At 35.0% G+C, this 18,889-nt stretch overlaps 3 protein-coding genes across 21 annotated transcripts; all 3 read right to left on the bottom strand.

The window, feature by feature from the left end:
- Nucleotides 1-176: 176 nt before the first annotated feature.
- Nucleotides 177-3,437, bottom strand: LOC142546816 (uncharacterized). Of its 2 annotated transcripts, none has more exons than XM_075654742.1 (7): nucleotides 3,034-3,437; nucleotides 2,813-2,935; nucleotides 2,174-2,343; nucleotides 1,637-1,780; nucleotides 1,148-1,365; nucleotides 513-771; nucleotides 177-388 (listed from the first exon to the last, which is right to left on the bottom strand). In XM_075654742.1, the coding sequence occupies exons 1-7, from the start codon at nucleotides 3,116-3,118 to the stop codon at nucleotides 260-262; spliced, it is 1,128 nt and encodes a 375-aa protein (XP_075510857.1). In that variant the 5' UTR covers nucleotides 3,119-3,437; the 3' UTR covers nucleotides 177-259. The 2 variants fall into 2 exon arrangements, with proteins under 2 accessions (XP_075510857.1, XP_075510855.1); XM_075654740.1 differs by having other exon boundaries at nucleotides 2,126-2,343; nucleotides 3,034-3,433.
- Nucleotides 3,438-3,696: 259 nt separating this feature from the next.
- Nucleotides 3,697-8,465, bottom strand: LOC142546817 (actin-related protein 2-like). Of its 17 annotated transcripts, none has more exons than XR_012820521.1 (12): nucleotides 8,348-8,465; nucleotides 8,118-8,228; nucleotides 7,515-7,649; nucleotides 7,286-7,357; nucleotides 7,117-7,195; nucleotides 6,857-6,906; nucleotides 5,543-5,646; nucleotides 5,373-5,441; nucleotides 5,233-5,296; nucleotides 4,885-4,953; nucleotides 4,356-4,649; nucleotides 3,697-4,214 (listed from the first exon to the last, which is right to left on the bottom strand). XR_012820521.1 is itself a non-coding variant. In XM_075654744.1 (11 exons), the coding sequence occupies exons 1-11, from the start codon at nucleotides 8,387-8,389 to the stop codon at nucleotides 4,164-4,166; spliced, it is 897 nt and encodes a 298-aa protein (XP_075510859.1). In that variant the 5' UTR covers nucleotides 8,390-8,465; the 3' UTR covers nucleotides 3,697-4,163. The 17 variants fall into 17 exon arrangements, 13 of the variants coding, with proteins under 13 accessions (XP_075510859.1, XP_075510858.1, XP_075510863.1 ...); XR_012820524.1 differs by lacking the exon at nucleotides 4,356-4,649 and adding an exon at nucleotides 5,029-5,097 and having other exon boundaries at nucleotides 4,166-4,214; XR_012820522.1 differs by lacking the exon at nucleotides 5,233-5,296.
- A 948-nt stretch (nucleotides 8,466-9,413) lies between these two features.
- LOC142546815 (uncharacterized) lies at nucleotides 9,414-12,910 on the bottom strand. 2 transcript variants are annotated; one of them, XM_075654738.1, is made up of 8 exons: nucleotides 12,782-12,910; nucleotides 11,646-11,899; nucleotides 11,227-11,324; nucleotides 11,067-11,147; nucleotides 10,770-10,845; nucleotides 10,585-10,677; nucleotides 10,253-10,330; nucleotides 9,414-9,755 (listed from the first exon to the last, which is right to left on the bottom strand). In XM_075654738.1, exons 2-8 carry the CDS (start codon nucleotides 11,896-11,898, stop codon nucleotides 9,607-9,609), a joined length of 828 nt encoding a protein of 275 aa, XP_075510853.1. In that variant the 5' UTR covers nucleotide 11,899; nucleotides 12,782-12,910; the 3' UTR covers nucleotides 9,414-9,606. The 2 variants fall into 2 exon arrangements, with proteins under 2 accessions (XP_075510853.1, XP_075510854.1); XM_075654739.1 differs by having other exon boundaries at nucleotides 9,414-9,746.
- Between the last annotated feature and the right edge of the window lie 5,979 nt (nucleotides 12,911-18,889).

Below are 18,889 nucleotides of genomic sequence, written 5' to 3'. Positions count from 1 at the left end.
ATTGTTCAAAAAAATATTTTATAGAGTTATTACTTTTTAAACTAATTTTTTCTTGCTTTTTTTTTTTCCTTCAAATATCAATGACGGTTTTATTGCTGTGAAAAACTGTAGCATTCCAAATTGGCAACAACAGAAAAAAAACCCCTCAGAGGGATCAACTAAGTTTGGCATCCAAATTACCATAACTCCACCAGATTGGAGAAACTATATGATGTAACAAATTGGATACACAACCAACAAAATCTCAGCATGTACGTTATTAGAAATCGTATTTTGTCCTTCCGCTCTTCAAAATTAGGCACAACATATCCGACATGTCGGAATATGATGACCAGAAGTTCCAAGCCTCCAGCATGAGTCGTTTCCGTGATCCCTTGAAATGAACTACCTGAAACCAAAAACAAAACGAAGTTTTACAGTAAATCTTATTCAAGAAGCCCGTCTCAAAGGGAAGAAAAAATTTATTTTTAATCAGTTGTTTATTCATTGAGAAGTGATATATATGTTCTTACCTTCACATCCAAGGGCATTCCATGAAACTGACCAGCACCCTCAGGTGGTGTCCAATTATAACTAGAACATGGTAAGAAGAGGACCGAAGCACCACTGATTTTATCTAGGAAAGCCTCTCTTCTAGAAAACCTTCTTCCATTAAAATTAGGCTCAGATTTTACTATCCATGCAAGCGCTAATTGATCTCCAAGCATCCGGGAAGCTTTCATGAATTTTAAACTGTAAACTTCCAGCACTTCATGTAAGAAAGTCATTCCCCTGTAATAACATACAATTATCTTAATACACGGGGGGGGAAGTACAATTTAGTAACGAAAATTCCAAGTTCAAACATATTAACACCAACTACAACAAAAATATTCGCAAATTGAGAGATTCAGCAGAAAAAAGGAGAAAACACGGTCGGTTTTTTCAATGTGCAGTTTCATAGTACTCTCGGGCTTCTTATCAAGTTAAAGTCATGCTTGCTTTGTGTCCCTTCATCACCACACGAAAACAAAAAAAATTGCCTCTCAATCGAGCAGTTTCTGCCCACAAAAGTTTCTTCTAGGTGTCTCCTTGATGATTGGTTACTTCTTAAATATATTTTCCCAGTTCTAGTTAGGTTGTAGAGGACAAATGATAGAAAGTGCACCTTCGAATTCCCTCAGCAGTGCCCCTTACTGCTATAAATCCTGAATTCAAAGGTTGATTTTGGTTGTTCCGGAAGGTAAGAGCCAGATCAAAATTTGGATATTCCGTAAATATATGTCCCAGGTCATTCACCACTGCTATATCCGAGTCAGTAAAAATGAAATGACTGACTTGCTCCCGCTTCTGAGTCATCTTTTTAAGCTGTATTTCTAGAAAAGCCTCGAGAAAACACATTGCAAAAAGGAAACAATTACATTCTTAAAAAAACATGACATACTATTAACAAATAAAATCTCACAGGACTAACACAAAGTATGCACCAAATAGTACTAATCCAACAAAATCAAGTCAAATAACATATTTATAAAAACAATTGCATTTTATATCACAGGAAACATTAAAAAACATCAACATATACGATGAACTAAGGTAAAATAAGAAATATATAGAAAAATTATCTCCATTTTTCAAGCATGCCTAATGCTCTTACAATGTAAAACCTGATTCTTTGAAGCATCAACTTGTCTCGCGAATATTCACCTTGTATTGATTGTATAGTAACCATGTCTCGATGCAAACGAAGCTCCGACGTTGGATCAGTAAGGATGAAGATGTTGCTTTTGGGCATAGTCACCTACACATTGATAAGACATGAATTATCCTTGTTTAGATTAGTCGTTCTTATCCTTACAAGCTGAATCAAATATAAATTCAGACATTGTTGGAAAATATGTCATGGCCCATGATTCAACATATAAGTTTGTTTAGAAAATAAAATGAAAAAAAAAAACATATTCTTAGAGGATTGAAGCCATTCCACAACAGAAAATATATTATTTATCACAACCAACAATCTCAGTTGTTGAACAGTCAGTTTTTCATTTTTGAAATCTCAAGTGCAAGTCACACTAGGGGATCATGTGAATGGGTAAAAAATTTCAAAAAAAAAAAGAGAAGATAATATATTACTTGGATGCACCTGGATGAAATTTATAAACACATTCAAGATTGCCATAGATCTCTCCACCTTATTGTATGAAGTATTCCCTACAGTAACATAGTCAGACGGTCTACCAGAGACCAGTCCATCAGCAGCAGAATCGTAGGCAGCAAACATCGAGACAAAAGCAACATGTTCCCCAGAGTTAGGATCGTTAGGAAGTAATCCAAAACTTGTCTTGTTGAGAGCCTTGGTTCCTGATTCACAATTTTGTCAATTTAGGCAAATCAGTTCAAACCATACCAAAAAACTTTTTTTTTCATGGGCACCTTGATTTGATCGCAAAATGTCCAAACTCATGAAATCGAGAATAAACTAGGTAATGACATAGTTCAGCGCCACAAATACATGCCAATAGCATGATTCAACATGTTTGCCCACAAGTAATCAAGACGTAAACAAAATAGGATAAAAACAACTTGCACATGCTTATATCTCAAATGTAGCTAATGAAGAATAAATAAGGAAAAAAATACTGTGGATATTGCGAGATTTCTTAAGGTAGATATCTGATTCTATAATTGCAAAATAGCAAGAGTGTAGCAAGAAGGTTCCAAAAAAGAATTCATGGATATTAATCATTTGCGAGTAGAGAAATTAAGAACTAACAATGAAATAGTAAATCCTTTTCCTCTCTTAGAAAGTAAAGGGACTAACTAAAAATACCTTGGCAATGGAGACGATCAGGCAGGCCTTCACCAGCTGCTGGTCCAAGAACAAGACGATCAAATTTCATACGCTTTTCACTGCGCAAATCCCCCGAATTTGTCAGCTTCTGGAACTCCAAAACTGAAAGGAACATACATTTCTCATTTCGTTGAACATACATAACAATAACAACACATCAGAAATTGATTGAGGAAATCAGAAAGCATCAGACTAGGAACCTGAGAGCATATGAGGAATTATAACAACTGCAGGCAGCAAAAAAATCAAACGCTTCCATCCGACGCATATCATCTTCCACTGCATATTACCCCGCTCTTCAAACCAAATGAAGCTTCCAAAAACTCCAGCAACGAGAGAATCTCAATCCATCACTGCAATTTCATTCGCAAAAATGTCCTGCACTTTGATCCATGAAACTGGAGAGTGGAGATTTAAAAGTTGATTTCAGAAAATTTATCGAGTAAATCTTGGATTACTGATCGTAATGATCGGGGGATCGAAGCTGATGGGCCGTTTGTTTAGATAGATCGAGAGCGATAAGCATTAATGAGCCTCGTAGCCCATAACGTATGATGGGCTCAGATCTGAAGAATACAAGAAAGCCCATTTGTTAGAAATAAAGAGCCCATTACGCCTTCTCCTTTTTATTTTTCTGGGTTGGTTAAAACTAGCCCATGGTGTTTACAGATTGAACGGAACTTTTTATTTTCCACCTATTTTGCATTTTTTTCCCTTTTTTTAAAAAAAAATCCCAAAACAATATGAAGTTTGAAAATGAAACAACATGGCTTCCTCGATTTCTTTCGTAGGTCTGCCATGGTTGCATCTGTGAAGTATGAATCAAAACATTTGGTACCAGCAAAAAACGCAGAGAGTGGGAATACAGCTTATTTTGTTTGATTACTTGACAGCATACAAATAATAGCTACAACATGTCAAATCCATTTTACGCAGGCCACAAGATTCAGTATCAAACTACTTAACACTGTAGAATTATTTGTATCTAACTAAACAAGCATGCTTGACGTCTTTAATGCTTTCTTTCGGTAGCCAAGAATTCGAGCATCGAGTTCACGAAATGGTGAGACTCGTTCTCATGCCCCGCCACACTTGCTTAAACAAGCGAGTCCTCCTTCCAAATAATCTTGCCTGTTGATCCAAAACTCTGGTGCTTCCTGCAACGTTTATAAAGATTTGGAATTTCAAGTCTTTTATAAACAGTTGAACCTAAATCACCGTTGTTTGATCTCAACCTCATAGTAGGAGCAATCATTACACTGGAGCTCAACCCAAATGTGCATCGAGTTGCTTGAATTCAAAAGGCTCAAACTTTTATCGAAGTAGGCATTTAATGAAATACCATGTCAGCCATTCCATCTCCTTCCACATCTATGAGTTCCTGTAAAAGTAAAAAACTTCATATTTACGGAATCTAAGCAGTCACAACAGCATGAAACAGCAAATGAAGATGATATCGAGGAGCCTTCAGTAACATGCAACTAAAAAAAAAAGAAGACTGTTATAGTTATGACCGCCCTACACTGAGCTTCAGCGGCCCTTTCCTGTCATTTGGTCGCCAATACAGACATCAGCGCTCATACATTCGCGGCACTTGACAAGCAACAACCCCGCTCATGATCTTATGATTTTTATAGAGAAATGTGTTTGGTACACAATCGTTCAAGCCTAGTCACCGAGATCCCCTTTGTGAGGGAGGCACCGCTTCTCCCAGACAAGTCATATAACTAAGCAAAGCTATTGGTGATAGAAAATTCCGGACATCTCAGGATTGGAACAATAAATCAACATGAACCAAATGTTCCATGCATTTATCCTGAGTGAGAGTCAAAGACAAATTATTTCTATATTTAGAGTTTTTTCCACCAACATCCATCTTTTGGTAGACAACGACACAATAGATAACAAAAAATACACTCGAAGCATGTTGACAAACATTCAAACAGTGCTTCATAAATTAGACAATGAACATCCAGAAACAGGTAAATGATCGCTTAATATTAACTTGAAAAGCCTAATATAGTAATCACGGGACACAGATTCATGCTTACTGGAGTAAAAAGAGCCTCCGGTGCTTGAAAGCGTTCGGTGCCAACTTTAATGACCCTTCCATCTGGCAGCTGTTTATTACAGGTAATAACTTTAAATTTGTTAATTTTTTTCCAACACGCCTGAAAGATAGCAAGGTAATATACCCATAGAAAAGATATGTTGAGGCAAAATGTTAAATCTAACTATTCTTCTATGAAAGTTAAAACAAACTTCTGCATCGAAAAAGTAAGGACCGCGGTAAAATATTTAAGTTGCGAGTTCACAGCAAGATACATTGGTTCTAGCAATTGTAGTTACTTTATTTCAGTAGCCTTGAGAAGATATGAACTCGCAGAGAATTAACTTACAGTATAATTCTTAACAAGGATAGTAGTTTCAAGTCCCAATTGATATTCCCTTTTGTAATCATAACTTCATCAATTAAGAAAGACGTCAAAACATGTGTATCAATTTATAAGTCGTTGAAAACAAATATTAATTCACCCACCTTATATAGCAAAGCTTCTCTTTGATAGTCCTGACAGTCTCAAAGTCAGCTGTTCTATTAATAGCATACCTTCACAGAAAAAGCAAAACCATTGGCACAATTAATAAATCAATCCTTAGACAAAATTATACACTCTCTCAAATGATTTCAGAAGCTTTAACAAATCTCACCCTCTCCTCATAAGTAAATCGACAAGATATGACGTTATGTGGCGCCCAGCCACGTTCATCCTCTTTGTGAGATGAGGGAATGAGTATCCATCAACAACTGGAACCTGACAATAAATATCACCATTCTTCAAGTAGCAAGCTAGCTTCCTCTACAGTAGAAACTCATTATCTCACATGAAAAAACCGACAATGCAATTAAATAAATGAAAGATAGAACATTTGATGAACCTTTTTTTTTATCATTTCCAGCAACATAATTTTGGCATTGATAAGAAACCGGCAACATAAATACTCAATGGTTGATCTATTCCTTTAATTTAGGGCTTTTTTTAAAAATAATATAAATTTAAAAACTATTTATTAAAATATTGCAAAAATGAAAATGTTATCAAAATAGTACAATCCGGGAGAGATTCTTCCGGATTCTAATTTTTTTTTTTTAAAAAAAAAGAGGTCACAACTTTGAAATGAATCCGTGACACGGATTCAGAATCCGTGACAGGATGTCACGGATTCTATGTCATTTGCGCAAAATTTTTAAAGGTTGTCACAGATTCTTGTTTTCGGTTGTGTTTTCTGACTACAAAAAATGATAATTTATCTCGTACAACTAACACCTCTCTAAATAAAATTTTTTATTGTTCTCATAATAATAACAACACTAAATAGGAAAATAATTTCAATATTATCAACAAAAATAATAACGTTACCTTTTAAGAGTCGTTCGAATGAAATATATTATTACCTAACAATGTTAAACATTCTTATAAAAAAATAACATTATAAAAAAAATTATTTTAATAATAATAAAAATAAATTAATACATGTCAAATACTTCAAAATTGTTGATGCTCGATAAACCAACGCAACGTAGTCGGAAAACACAACTGAAAACAAGAATTCGTGAAAACCTTTAAAAATTTTGCGCAAATGACATAGATGTCACGGATTCTGAATCTGTGACAGTATGTCACGGATTCATTTCAAATCTGTGTCCCCTTTTTTTAAAAAAAAAAATTTAGAATCCGGAAGAATCTCTCCCGGATTGTACTATTTTGATAAGAATTTTATTTTTGCAATATTTTAATAAATAGTTTTTTAATTTATATTATTTTAAAAAAAAGCCCTTTAATTTAATCTTTAAAAATATTTTCTCTTTCTATCAGTGTGACATTCCAGATCAGAATGCTTATCAAATATCATTTAGCAAACAAACACAACTGTTTGGGAATTTATCGATTAAGAGAAAAATGACAACTAGTTATCAAACCACCCATGATCCACATCACAGATAAGTCTTGATAGAAAGTTTACCACGTGAGTAACTCCATCGCCAGAATCAATTACTAGTCCCGTCAGCAGACCTGAGTCATCTCAAGATGGCGTTGGATAGCACATTATAGAAAATTCAATGCTAGTCCAGGGAGAAAGTGAACAGAAACAACCATAAAATAAACTGTACTGTGATGGACAAAGTTTTTTGCAGACACCATATTCATAGTGACTAGCTTGTTAACAGTAGTGTGCAGACCAGTGACTGAAACCACAATTTTTTAATTTAGCATCACAAGCACCTTGAGCGTACAATGTCAAAACAGCTTGGATTTGAATGAAAACACCAGCAAAGTTGTATTTCTCAAACATGACTTCAACCTGGATACAGACAATTTAAGATATGGATCATATCATCTTAGTTCCACCAATAGAAATCCAAATCTATAATTCTAGAACTAGGCAGTTTACCATTTTTTCACGGTTTTTAGATGGATTCAAAGGTGGGTCAGTGAGAAAAATTTTGCATTGTGCGGGATCAACCTTCAGAAAGTAAAATGAAATGAAGAGTAAAACCATGTCTTTGAAACAGAGAGAGAGAGAGAGAGAGAGAGTGTGTGTGTACCAATAATTCAAACAATACACTGGATAAATGAAACTTTCTGCATTGATTTGGAGATTAAAAGCTACGGAAAGTAACCTTTAGTTCGCTAAAAAATGCATGATCCCACACATGTTCCATATCATCCCAATTTTGCACGATACCATTGTTAACAGGGTAAGATATGTCTAACTGATGCCTCCATTTCAAACAAGCATCTCCAACAAGAATATCCTGTGGACACACGAAAAAAGAAAATTAAGTGGTAGAAAGCAACAAGTGTTTGCCACGTTTGACTTAAGAGCTAAAAAAAGTGCAACGATCTCTCGACGTATAGGAAAATACAAACACAACTACAGAGCTATAATGTGTTCCAAGATAAAGTGAGTCGGAATACAAAGAATGCAATTCCAATTTCCAGTACGTGGAACTTCAAGAAAACCATCAATTTGGCTTCATTTTAAACAAAACAAGTATAAAAACTATAACTTTTCGACATGCAATTTATGTAGCTCAGCTACGCGTCGTGAAGTAAAGAAAATCGATGAAAGAAAGTTATTTTTCCCCTGCTCAAATCGTGCCTGTGAAATTTCGAAGTACGCTGAGTAATCTCCCAGTGAAATGAATTTTCTTTGTATAGTTCCGAAATATACAAGTAAATAAACACCAATCTGAACCATAAGTGAAAGAAATAAATCTGACCGTGATCTCTTGCTCCAACAACGATTCTTCGTAGCGAAGCATTGGCCTTCCAACAACACAAGGAAATACCGACGTGGGGAAATTTTCACTCGCAAATCCACACTTGACATACTGAGCAGAATCAAAGAGAACACAGAATTAAGCAAACTAAATGATAATGAAGAGATGAAATCGAATAATTGTAGAACCGATCACTCTGAAATGTGGAAGTTAAAGCAGGGAATAATTACTCCGGTGCCATTGTCACATACGACGACGTTCCTGTGGTCCATCGATCCAAGTCTTGGCACCCCTGACGGGGAAATTGGCCTGTAATAAATCTATGGGGAAATAAATCATTTATAAAATAATGCTTTTGTACAAATAATTTATTAAATCAAAAATTAAGACACATATTTAACTAAGCTAAATCCAATATTTTATTGTTAAATAATAAGCGACTATGGGATTATTATATAAAGATTATTATAATTTAAAGTTTTTGAGAATATTACAACCTAGAGAAATGAATTTATCATCATGTCAATTTTCTATGGTTAGCCAAAATCGACTTATTTGACTATGAGAAGTTATTTACTTTCATACTTACTAATTCTTGAAACAATCACATTATTCATTTATTGGTTTGTTTTAACAAATCCAGTTGAAAATAAATTTCAAATCAAAAATAATTTTTCTTAGTCATTAAATGAATTTCGAATATCTCAACGTGAAATCATTCCAAATCATTCCTTCAAATAACTCAATGATACCTAGAAAAATTACACTGTCATAATTATATTTTTTATAATGATTTATCTTAATAAAATTACACTTTTCATTAATATTTAATACATATATACCCGTCTCAAGTAGCAAAGTGCTAAAATTATATCTAGATTCGATGAAATATTTGAAATAAATATTTAAAACGACTTTATATTAATCAACCACATTGATTAAAAAAAGATAAAAATTTGTTTGAAACGATCTCATGGATCGTATTTTGTGAGACATATATCTTATTTGAGTCATCCATAAAAAAATATTACTTTTTATGTTAAAAATATAACTTTTATTATGAATATCGATAGGATTGACCCGTCTCACATATAAAAATTCAGTGAAACTGCCTCCCAAGATACCTAGTCTTAAAAAAAACATGATTTTAATTTTCTGGATAAAATATATTAAAAAATGCAGTATCACCAACTCAACTTATTTTATATTATCCAGAAAAATTTAAAAGTCATTTACGATGTCCATGCATATATTTTCCAAAATGCATTTTTTAAAAAAGTCCAAAAACAATACCAATTGTAGCCATAATCTGCCACTCATACATAACTTTTCAGTATCATACATATATAAATTTACCTGCAGACAAACCGTCCAGGACTGAGATCATCACATAGGCAACTACTACATAACATGAAGTAAAACCAGATACAAAAGACACATCCAAACACTTGCAGACTCACGGCTACCAGCAAGTCCAAAACAGCAGGCTCTACTCTATTGGGATTACTTTTCTTGAGGTTCCACGAGCGGAGGTCCCCGTGGGTTCACTGTTTGTTTCAGCTCCACCATATCCATCGAACTCCAAAGAAGGAAATGGCCAACCACCCCAATTAGCTAAGTGGCTAGTCCCTGCATGATCTGAGAGGAAGGTTATGCATAACTGAATAAAAGCATTAGAGATATATGTAAAGATCACTCATAAAGGGATTCGACTCTAAAAGTATTTGTAGTTTCTATCTAAAAGCAACCGCTCAAGTTGAAAGTAAACCAGAGCTCAAATTTTCAGTTTTTTTTTCCGAAGGTCTTGTATATAAACTTATAGGATTTGGGGATGAACATGTAAATTATTTAGAGCCGACTTACTTCAACCATTAAAGGAAACAAGCTCGTTATCTTTTTTTCCCCGGTATCAGTTTGATGATGTTTAAGTTTCTGCTAACCCCAACTAGTTCACAACTAAGGTTTGTAAGACATTTGATCAATCTTTAATCTTCGATTGTCAAATAAGGGCAATAGTTCAAAAATCTCATCATCAAAAATCCTTATTGGGAGTAAAAAATTGTAGAAAATCCAACAGAACAATGAAACATTGAATGCATAATTTGAGAAACGATAGAGAAATGAAGAATTTCCACCACTTCCATAGTGGTCCAGAGAAGGAAAAGGCCAACCGCTCCAATTTGCTAGATTATTCCACGCACTTTCATAAGTCCCTGCATAATAAATAAAAAGTGATATCCCCACATGATTGCAAGCATTATCGATGAATAAATGCGACAATTTACTTTATTTTATTTTATTATTTTTCTAAATCGTCTAGATTCACAATTCAGAATCTCAAATACGTAAACCAAGTTCATCACACAATAAGATAATATTGATAAACAAACGCATTCTCGCTAAAACTAGCCAATAAAAAGAAAGAAAAATAACAACACTTTTGAAACTGGACATTAAAGTAATGTACCTGCATCCTCAAGTGAATTGAAGCCATTGCTCCATCCAGGCAAAGCTTTATCAGCGTGGGTTTTCCAGTTCTCTTCAAAACCAGCAATCTCATCTAAAACCAATAATAAGGAATCTAAATATCAGGTACGGACAGTTTGAAAGAAAAGAGCCTATCATCTATCATATTGTGCGAAGGAACCAAACCTTCATTTAAATTGTGTAGAGTTTGTAAGGAGTCAACTTGGCCACCGGAAGTTTTTTTCTTCGTAACAGAGTGTCCCTTGGTAATCACAGGTAAAAAGCAATTAGACAAAAGAAGTAAAAGCTTTAGCTGGTCTCAGTTAATTTAAAAAAAAGCGCTACTTTTTTTCAGAACTTTACCAATCATGATGAAGATTCAACTAATTATGAAAGTCAAGTAACTAACAAAAAAATCGATCAATATAGAAAATATTAAATTTGAACTTCGGCACCAGGCATGCACTCCATCAAGTATATTACCTTATCACGGATTCCTTTAGCAATTGTATGCAGCGATTCACCAGCCAATTGATCTTCTTCTTTCATCTCCATCACAGTCACCTTTGACAATTATACAAATAAAAATTATAGATGTCATAAACAAAATGTTAATTCCGCTTGGGTAGGCATTGTTACTGACCCCGTCACCCCCAGTTCTTCTTCCAACAGAAGAAGTGTAGTAGTAAGGTCCATCTGGACCACCATATGCAATTTTCTGGAAGCTAAAGCTCTGGATCCCTGCAGTTTATATCGACTTTTGCATAATAAAATGAAAAGAAAGATATATAGTTCCACTCTCTGTGCAATGGACAACTTCTATGATCTTCCCAAAATGTTGTCCGTAAAGCAATCTTTTGGTAACCTATTCTGAATGGTAACATCATTGTAAAACCAAGTCACTTAAGAGCTACTGTTCGATAAGTTAATGAATTGCAGAGTAGACATCATTGTGTCAATTGAAGCACTGACAAAAAAACTCACACATAGCACACTCATATAAACCAGTTAATTGGGGATAGAACGTGTGTGACAAACATAGAGGTAATGTGAAAGATGTACCAGTTTGAAACTCATTCGGGTTCCAAACAGAAAGTTCTTCGCTATCCATTTGGTTCTGCGTAGCATTATTGCCATCTTGATCATCTGGGCTCAGCTCCTCAATGGCGATTTGCTTCCTAGAATCAGTATGGACATCAAATGGGCGAGTGAAAAACGGATCATCAAATGGGCTTCTCGCACCAAATAAACCACCAAATGGCTGAGCAAAAAATGGGTGGTCAAATGGATCTTTCCCTCCAAAGAACTTGGACATCCTACAAAATTATATAACAGCCCAAACAATGAAATAAATAATAACACAAAATAATACTGCCACACACACACATACATGTCACATTATCAGGAGCGATTGAGTGGGATAGTGGCCCCAAAGGCTGATTTCAACCTTCCTTAAGGTATTAACCTCAGGGTGGATCCAATGCTACCATTGCCTAAATTTTTTTCTAATGTTTGGCAAAGCACGTATGTTTGGGTCAATGATGACCATTGGATCTGCATTGGGATATTACCACCCCCACCGTAGCATCTCATTAAACCCAAATAAAATCACATATATATTTTTTAAATGAAATATCAGTGTCCCCGATATGTGAGCAACTACACATAAACATCTATTTGCAAGCCATATATAGCTTCGGAAAAAAAAATAAAGTGGGGCGTTAAGTAAGATATCTAAATATCATACTTTTCGACCAACTAATACAGAGTAAAGCATAAATTATCCAACAATTCAAGCATCAACCACCAAAAAGCTCTCTTTCTTGAGTGCGCGCGTATACTAAAGTTATTCCAAATTCGAGGATTAAACCCAATAAATTTGTGGTGAATTGTATCAAATAGTCGAGCAATAGGGGGAAAAGAAATACATAATAAAAGATGCTACAGAAATCTCGATTACTTGTCACAAAGCTATCACGAGAAAGAAACACAACATAGAATATGCAGAGGACCAAAAAAATCAGTACAATCTCAGTAGATAGTACGATTATAAAGCATTTGGTCAGGAAAGCCCATAAAAATCATTCGATTGTTCCTCGTTACTCGAGCAAGTCATGAAAAAATTATACCGACAAAACAAGTAAATTTATAAGACAATACCCACGAAAATTTAACGAAAGCAATAATGAATCGATCACCTCCTGAAACTGAAAAGGAGACCAATCAACCGATCAAGTGACTGCCAGTGCTCTCAATTCTCTACCGTGTATCGAAGATAAGAGCACCGACATTGTTATATTGTTATTTGTGTTAGTTGGGCCCAACAACATCTGGGCTCGTAAATATGAAATCCATTTTTAAAAATCTGACCTAAATTTTGGGTAATAATTTTGACATCACTTTAAAAAAAAAGTCAAAAACTTGTGTGAGACAGTCTCACGGATCGTATTTTGTGAGACGAATATCTTATTTGAGTCATCCATGAAAAAGTATTACTTTTTATTGTGAATATCGGTAGTGTTGACACATCTCACAGATAAATATTCGTGAGATTGTCTCACAAAAAACATACTCCAAAAAAAATTGCGCAAACTAGCTGAAGTTATTCAGAAACATTATTTTTTGTTTTGTTTTTAACATTGATATTTATTCCTAATTTTATCTTATACTATATATCGATGGACACTTTCTAAACACAATTAACACTCGAAACTCTGGGATAAAATATTATTAAATCGTCTTGATGAGTAAAAGTCTAATTTTAATTATTTTGGCCTAATTAATAGTCCGGCTATAATTATTATAGCTCACTCGAATAATAGATTTTGGATGGATAAAATTTGAGTTAGGTTCATATAAGACCGAAGACAACACAATTCCTAAAAAATCTTATAAATAACTCAAATTTTTCGCATTTTAGGGGTCTCATTTTACATTTAAAGCACTTTTGCTTTATCAAGATTATTTCATCGGATGAACGATGATTTGGAGTCAGAAAGTTGTCTATGGGTAATACGAGATTTTTGACGTTTGTTCGTGATACATGTGACAACCCACAAAACTTGTTTTTTATGAATTTTGAGTGAAGTTTGAGTTGACTCATCTAGGATCGGGCAATCGAGTTGGGTGGTTCGGGTGCCGACCCGTACCCCATCATGTCATGTGAAAATTGACGGGTAGCCGGGGTATTTAGTATGGTTCAAATAACCCATATCTGAATATTTTTAATGGGTCGATTTCGGGTTTATAGGATCATTACTGATCCTATATTCATCGAGCTAAATTAGGACCATAACCTTAATTTTACGTGAAGACGCAGACATGCGTGGTGGGGATAAGAAGAGACTCGATATCCCACCATCGATGGGGTATGTTTTGAATCTTCCAAACCATAGACACTATACATTAAAATCTTTGTCTGAAATTGGATTATCGCAATTCGCAACCCATATGCTTATACATGAAAGTTTTCCTTTTTGCGGTATAGTTATGGAAAGCATGGAGCTGGAGAAAATGTACCTCCAAATTCGTGGCTTGTATATGAAGTTGAGTTGGCAAGTGTACGTGGATAATCTCACCCAACTTTTTCTCCCCTTACCGTCCTCTGGCAGATGAGGGTCGAAGCAGAAGCAGCATGAAAAGGGGTCTGAAGCTGAAGGTCCAGTTGAATGAAAGTATTAGGTGCTACTTTACCCTATTTGCAGTTAAAAATGTCTTAAAATGTGGATTCTTTTTTACATACAGCATCTTTTATCGAAATTGTTTTGTTATCTACTGGCATGCACAGAACTCTTGAACTAGTTTAGAAAATTTTCATGAACACTCGTGAAAGTTCATCTTAATTACTGTTGAAAAATTACAATCTTTTTTTTTAATGAATGGAAAATTTAAATCTTCAATGAGAAATAATAGGATAATATGATCTTCCGATCAATTGCCATCTTTACATACATGAGTAGGTCTCTTGGGAGACGGTCTCACGAATCTTTATCTGTGCGACGGGTCAACCCTACCGATATTCACAATAAAGTAATATTCTTAGCATAAAAGGTAAAACTTTTTCATGGATGACCGTCTCACACAAGTTTTTGCCTACATATATATACCAGACAGTTAGTGGATTGGGATATCAGCAGATAATCTAGTGGCTTGAACAAACTCGAATTTGAGGGATAAGCCAGATCTACTCTTGAGTCTTGAGTTCTAAGGTTCAACTCATTGCATGCAATTTAAAAAGGGATAATTACAACTACAGTGTCGGGTTTGTCATAGTTAAAAAAATAAAAATAAAAAAAAAATCAACTATTACATCTACCTTTTTTAAGAATTGTGAAAAATGATAAATGAAAATCAATAGCTTCTAAAATTACAAATATCTTAATCAAGTTGGTATTTATCTTAGATTTTACTTCTTTATGTTCATATTTATCTTATGATGCGATCTTGGTGAAATGAGTGAGCAGGGTCGGGTGCTCCACCGGATCTGCTATCAAGATAATGAAGGAAGCTGAGCAAGGACTATATCTGTGATGAAGATATATCTCTGCAATATGGCTTCAGCTGTAACCTGTAAACAAGAAAAGAACTCGTGAATGGGCGCCGGAGGGGTGTCCGGCGTGGCCACTCCGATGCTTAAGTCAGCAGGTTGAAGATGATAACCAGTGTAGCTTAGATAAAAGTAAAGGCTACTGGTGTAAATATGTGTGTTAACATATGTTGGTGAATGAATCATTCTCCAGAACCAGAGAAGAAGAGGAAGCCAAAGTCCCTCGAATGAATTACATATCTGCTATTTATAGAAAGAAAAATCAAGGATTACCTCGATTTGCGCGTATACCTACCACTCATAGTCTTTGATGTTGACTTCCTGTCACGACACCCTACTTTTCCATCATATCACATCAATAGGATTCTGTCAGGTACGCTTCTCGAGACAAGATCTTATCTTCTGAATCACTCGAGTGCGGTACAGATATCGAGGTAGTCCGGGTAGAATGCCTCCCGAGAGTTTACATAAGAGCCCGGGCGTCTGGTTGCTCGGGGAGTAGAGCCCGGGCTTGCACCTGCCCGGCTTCAGAAGAATCCATCATGCAAGCTCTTACGGGGGTATCATCTTACATTTTAGGGGTTTAAATGTAAGAAAAATAGAAACATAACAGAGGTGTATGAAATGTTAGAAACTATTAGATTTATTTATTAATTTTCATAAATTTCAAAGGAAATATATGTAATATATAAATATAATTGAAATTTTTGTAATATGATAAATTTTAGTTGAGGTAGATGTAATTAATCCATTCAAAAACGATAAAGTCCTATTAAAATTTTTATACTTGTGAGTAGGGAGGATCTCCAAATGAGCGGAACCTGGTCCGGCTGTGGCCTAATTAAGGCCGGTTATAATGTCCAAACATTATGCCAGTTTTTGGGTCAGGCCTCATGATACGGAATAAGTTCTTTTTTTCTTTTTAATGAAGAACCCTTTATTCAAGACGATACAAAGTGTAATTCACAAGTACTCTGGTCAGAGATAGTAGAAATCATAAATAGTTCAAGTACTACAACAATATTAAGAACAAATATGGCATTACATCAAAGAATACTGATTGAATGAGAATGCAACTGAGTGTAACTGAGTGTGTGAATTTTTATCTTCTTCATGATATCTATTGCGTCATACAACTTGTTATCAAACATAACTCTATTATGGAGATGTGTGATCTGAGGGTGGGTTTATGTTTAGTTCTATATAAAATATTTTTAAACACACACACACTATTAGACAATTATATAACCATTCCTTTTTTCAAAATTTGCATTGTTTTTGGTGATCAAACTAATTCCGATGTAATTACGCATATCGAGAAACTTAAATGTATAGTTATGGTTAACAAATGGGCTAGTGGCCAGTGGGATGCATTCCGAAAAGTTATTTTTTGAATCTATGTTTTTTTTGGCTGTTGGGTTTTTAATTCGCAAAACTTATTGGAAATTAAGATCTAATTCATTTGATAATATAGATTGATTGTTAAAATTAAGATATTGTGTTTGGGTTCTAACAATCTTGATTCTGATGATAACAAAACTAGTTATTGTATTTATAGTATATTTATTCAAGTGTGAAGTTGCTAACTCAATATGAAAGTTGAACTCAAATTTAGTAAACTGAAAATCTGGTGAGCTATAGTTTTTGATGATCTCGCGACTTCGTGATGTAAATGGCCAGCCTCCAAAACTACCGAATAGAAAACACAATTTGAGACAAGTTGTATTCCACGTCTAGGCAAACTAATGGGAGCAAGGCACATCAGTTTGGATGATTAGTAATTATCAGTTGGGCATGAGCAGTTAGTCTGGTCTGCTCAATTATCCAAATGAAACGATTAAGTATGAGTTACGAAACTAAGACGATGATTTTACAAATCATCTTCACAAGACAAAATTTGAATCAAAGTTTAAGATGCTAATAAATGACTGACATGATCAATTAGGGGGATCATCACTGAACTACAATAGCTCGTTTATTGAAATATTGAATATCGATGAATTAAATCAAGTTTGTTATTCAAACCAAGTGGAAGACACTCAAAATAATTCTTCGTAGAAATCAATTAAATATTTTGTAAAATATTTAATATATGCAAGTTGAATAAGTAAAAATATTTTGGTTGAAGCATTTTATCAAACACTTGATATACAATATTTTGTTATTTGAAAAACACATAGAATGTTTCAACAACACATCTTTAAAAACAATGGAAATGATAAGTAAATGTAATAAATAAATAGACACAAATTTTTTTATAGATGTTCGGAGATTAACAGCTCCTTACATCACCCTTTTTTCCCTTTGGAATGATCCACTAGAAGGTTTTGATTTATTTAACACCTTGTACAAACTCATTTCAACTTAGGACTTATCTCTTGCCTAATTAAAACTCCTAGCACACTCTCAATTGTAGGCCGCAACCTCACAATTCGCATAATGTTTAACGTCTCTTATGCTAAGACTACAAACATAATCTCTAATATCTTTATGTGAAGATTCACTCAACTAAAATTTGGAGTTCAACTCTCTTGTATATGTATGAGTGATTGTGTGTGATGACCCGACGACTCAGCCGCGGCCCCACTCACAGAACTCCCCAGCCCAGCTCAAGTGGTTACCAAGAATTAATGAATTATGTACTTAAGCCAGGGAATCATAGGTTCGATTCTTGGGGAGGCAGTGACTCCAGCACCTGGGCTGGGGAGTTCTGTGAGTAGGCCCGTGGCTGAGTCGTCGGGTCCTTACAATAAAAGGCGACTTAAGCCAGGGAGTCATAGGTTCGATTCTTGGGGAGGCAGTGACTCCAGCACCTGGGCTGGAGAGTTCTGTGAGTGGGGCCGCGGCTGAGTCGTCGGGTCCTTACAATAAAAGGCGCCTTTTATTGTAAGGACCCGACGACACAGCCGCGGCCCCACTCACAGGACTCCCCAGCCCTTGCACTGGAGTCCTTGCCTCCCCAAGATTCGAACCTATGACCTCCAGGCTAAGTACATAGTTTCTTGAATCTTGGTAACCACTGGGGAGTCCTGTGAGTGGGGCCGCGGCTGTGTCGTCGGGTCCTTACAGATTTGCCCAACTGACGTGAAATACGACTTGTTCCAAATTAAGTTTTCTGATCATCCAGCTGAGATATCATCAAAACACCAAAACTCGCAAGAAAATTCAGTTTGGCTAAATTCAGTTTCAGTTTCCTTTTCTATTTGCAATTTCACACGTGAGTGAATATGTTAAAAATACACTAACAAGTTTTGTTAACATCAAAATCAATATTACGAACATGAAATTTTCTAACAATGACGATGAAACTGTTAATTCTGCACAGTTTTGCTGATTTCAGCAGACCTCGTCAGTTTATTCAAACTAGCTGACGAGCCCAACTGAATGATCATTCTAGCTTATAAGCCCAACTCGTACCGGACCTCAAAATCAGTTAGGCTCGTAAAAAGTGAACAACAAGGCAAAAATGATCGTTTCAATATCATAAACAATACAAAACTTTTCAAACGGTCTTATTTTTGTGTCTAACATATATATTATTCTTGGAGCATATAAATATAACATTTTGAATATCAAATACAAGTTTTTAAAGTGGATTCAAAGCATGAGCAACTTACATGAAGAAATGAGCTAGAATGAGAGCAAACCCCAGTGTGATGATACATTTGATATATACATACACTGTAAAAATATTCACACATAAACATGATAGTTGAACTTCAAAGTTTAGATGAGCGAGTCTTCATATAAAAACAATAAA

This window comes from Primulina tabacum, chromosome 5, assembly GCF_025594145.1.
Source record: "Primulina tabacum isolate GXHZ01 chromosome 5, ASM2559414v2, whole genome shotgun sequence".
NCBI classification, from domain to species: Eukaryota; Viridiplantae; Streptophyta; class Magnoliopsida; order Lamiales; family Gesneriaceae; genus Primulina; species Primulina tabacum.
The sequence above is the reverse complement of the archived record's forward strand: the minus strand, read 5'-3'. Positions and strand labels throughout refer to the sequence as shown.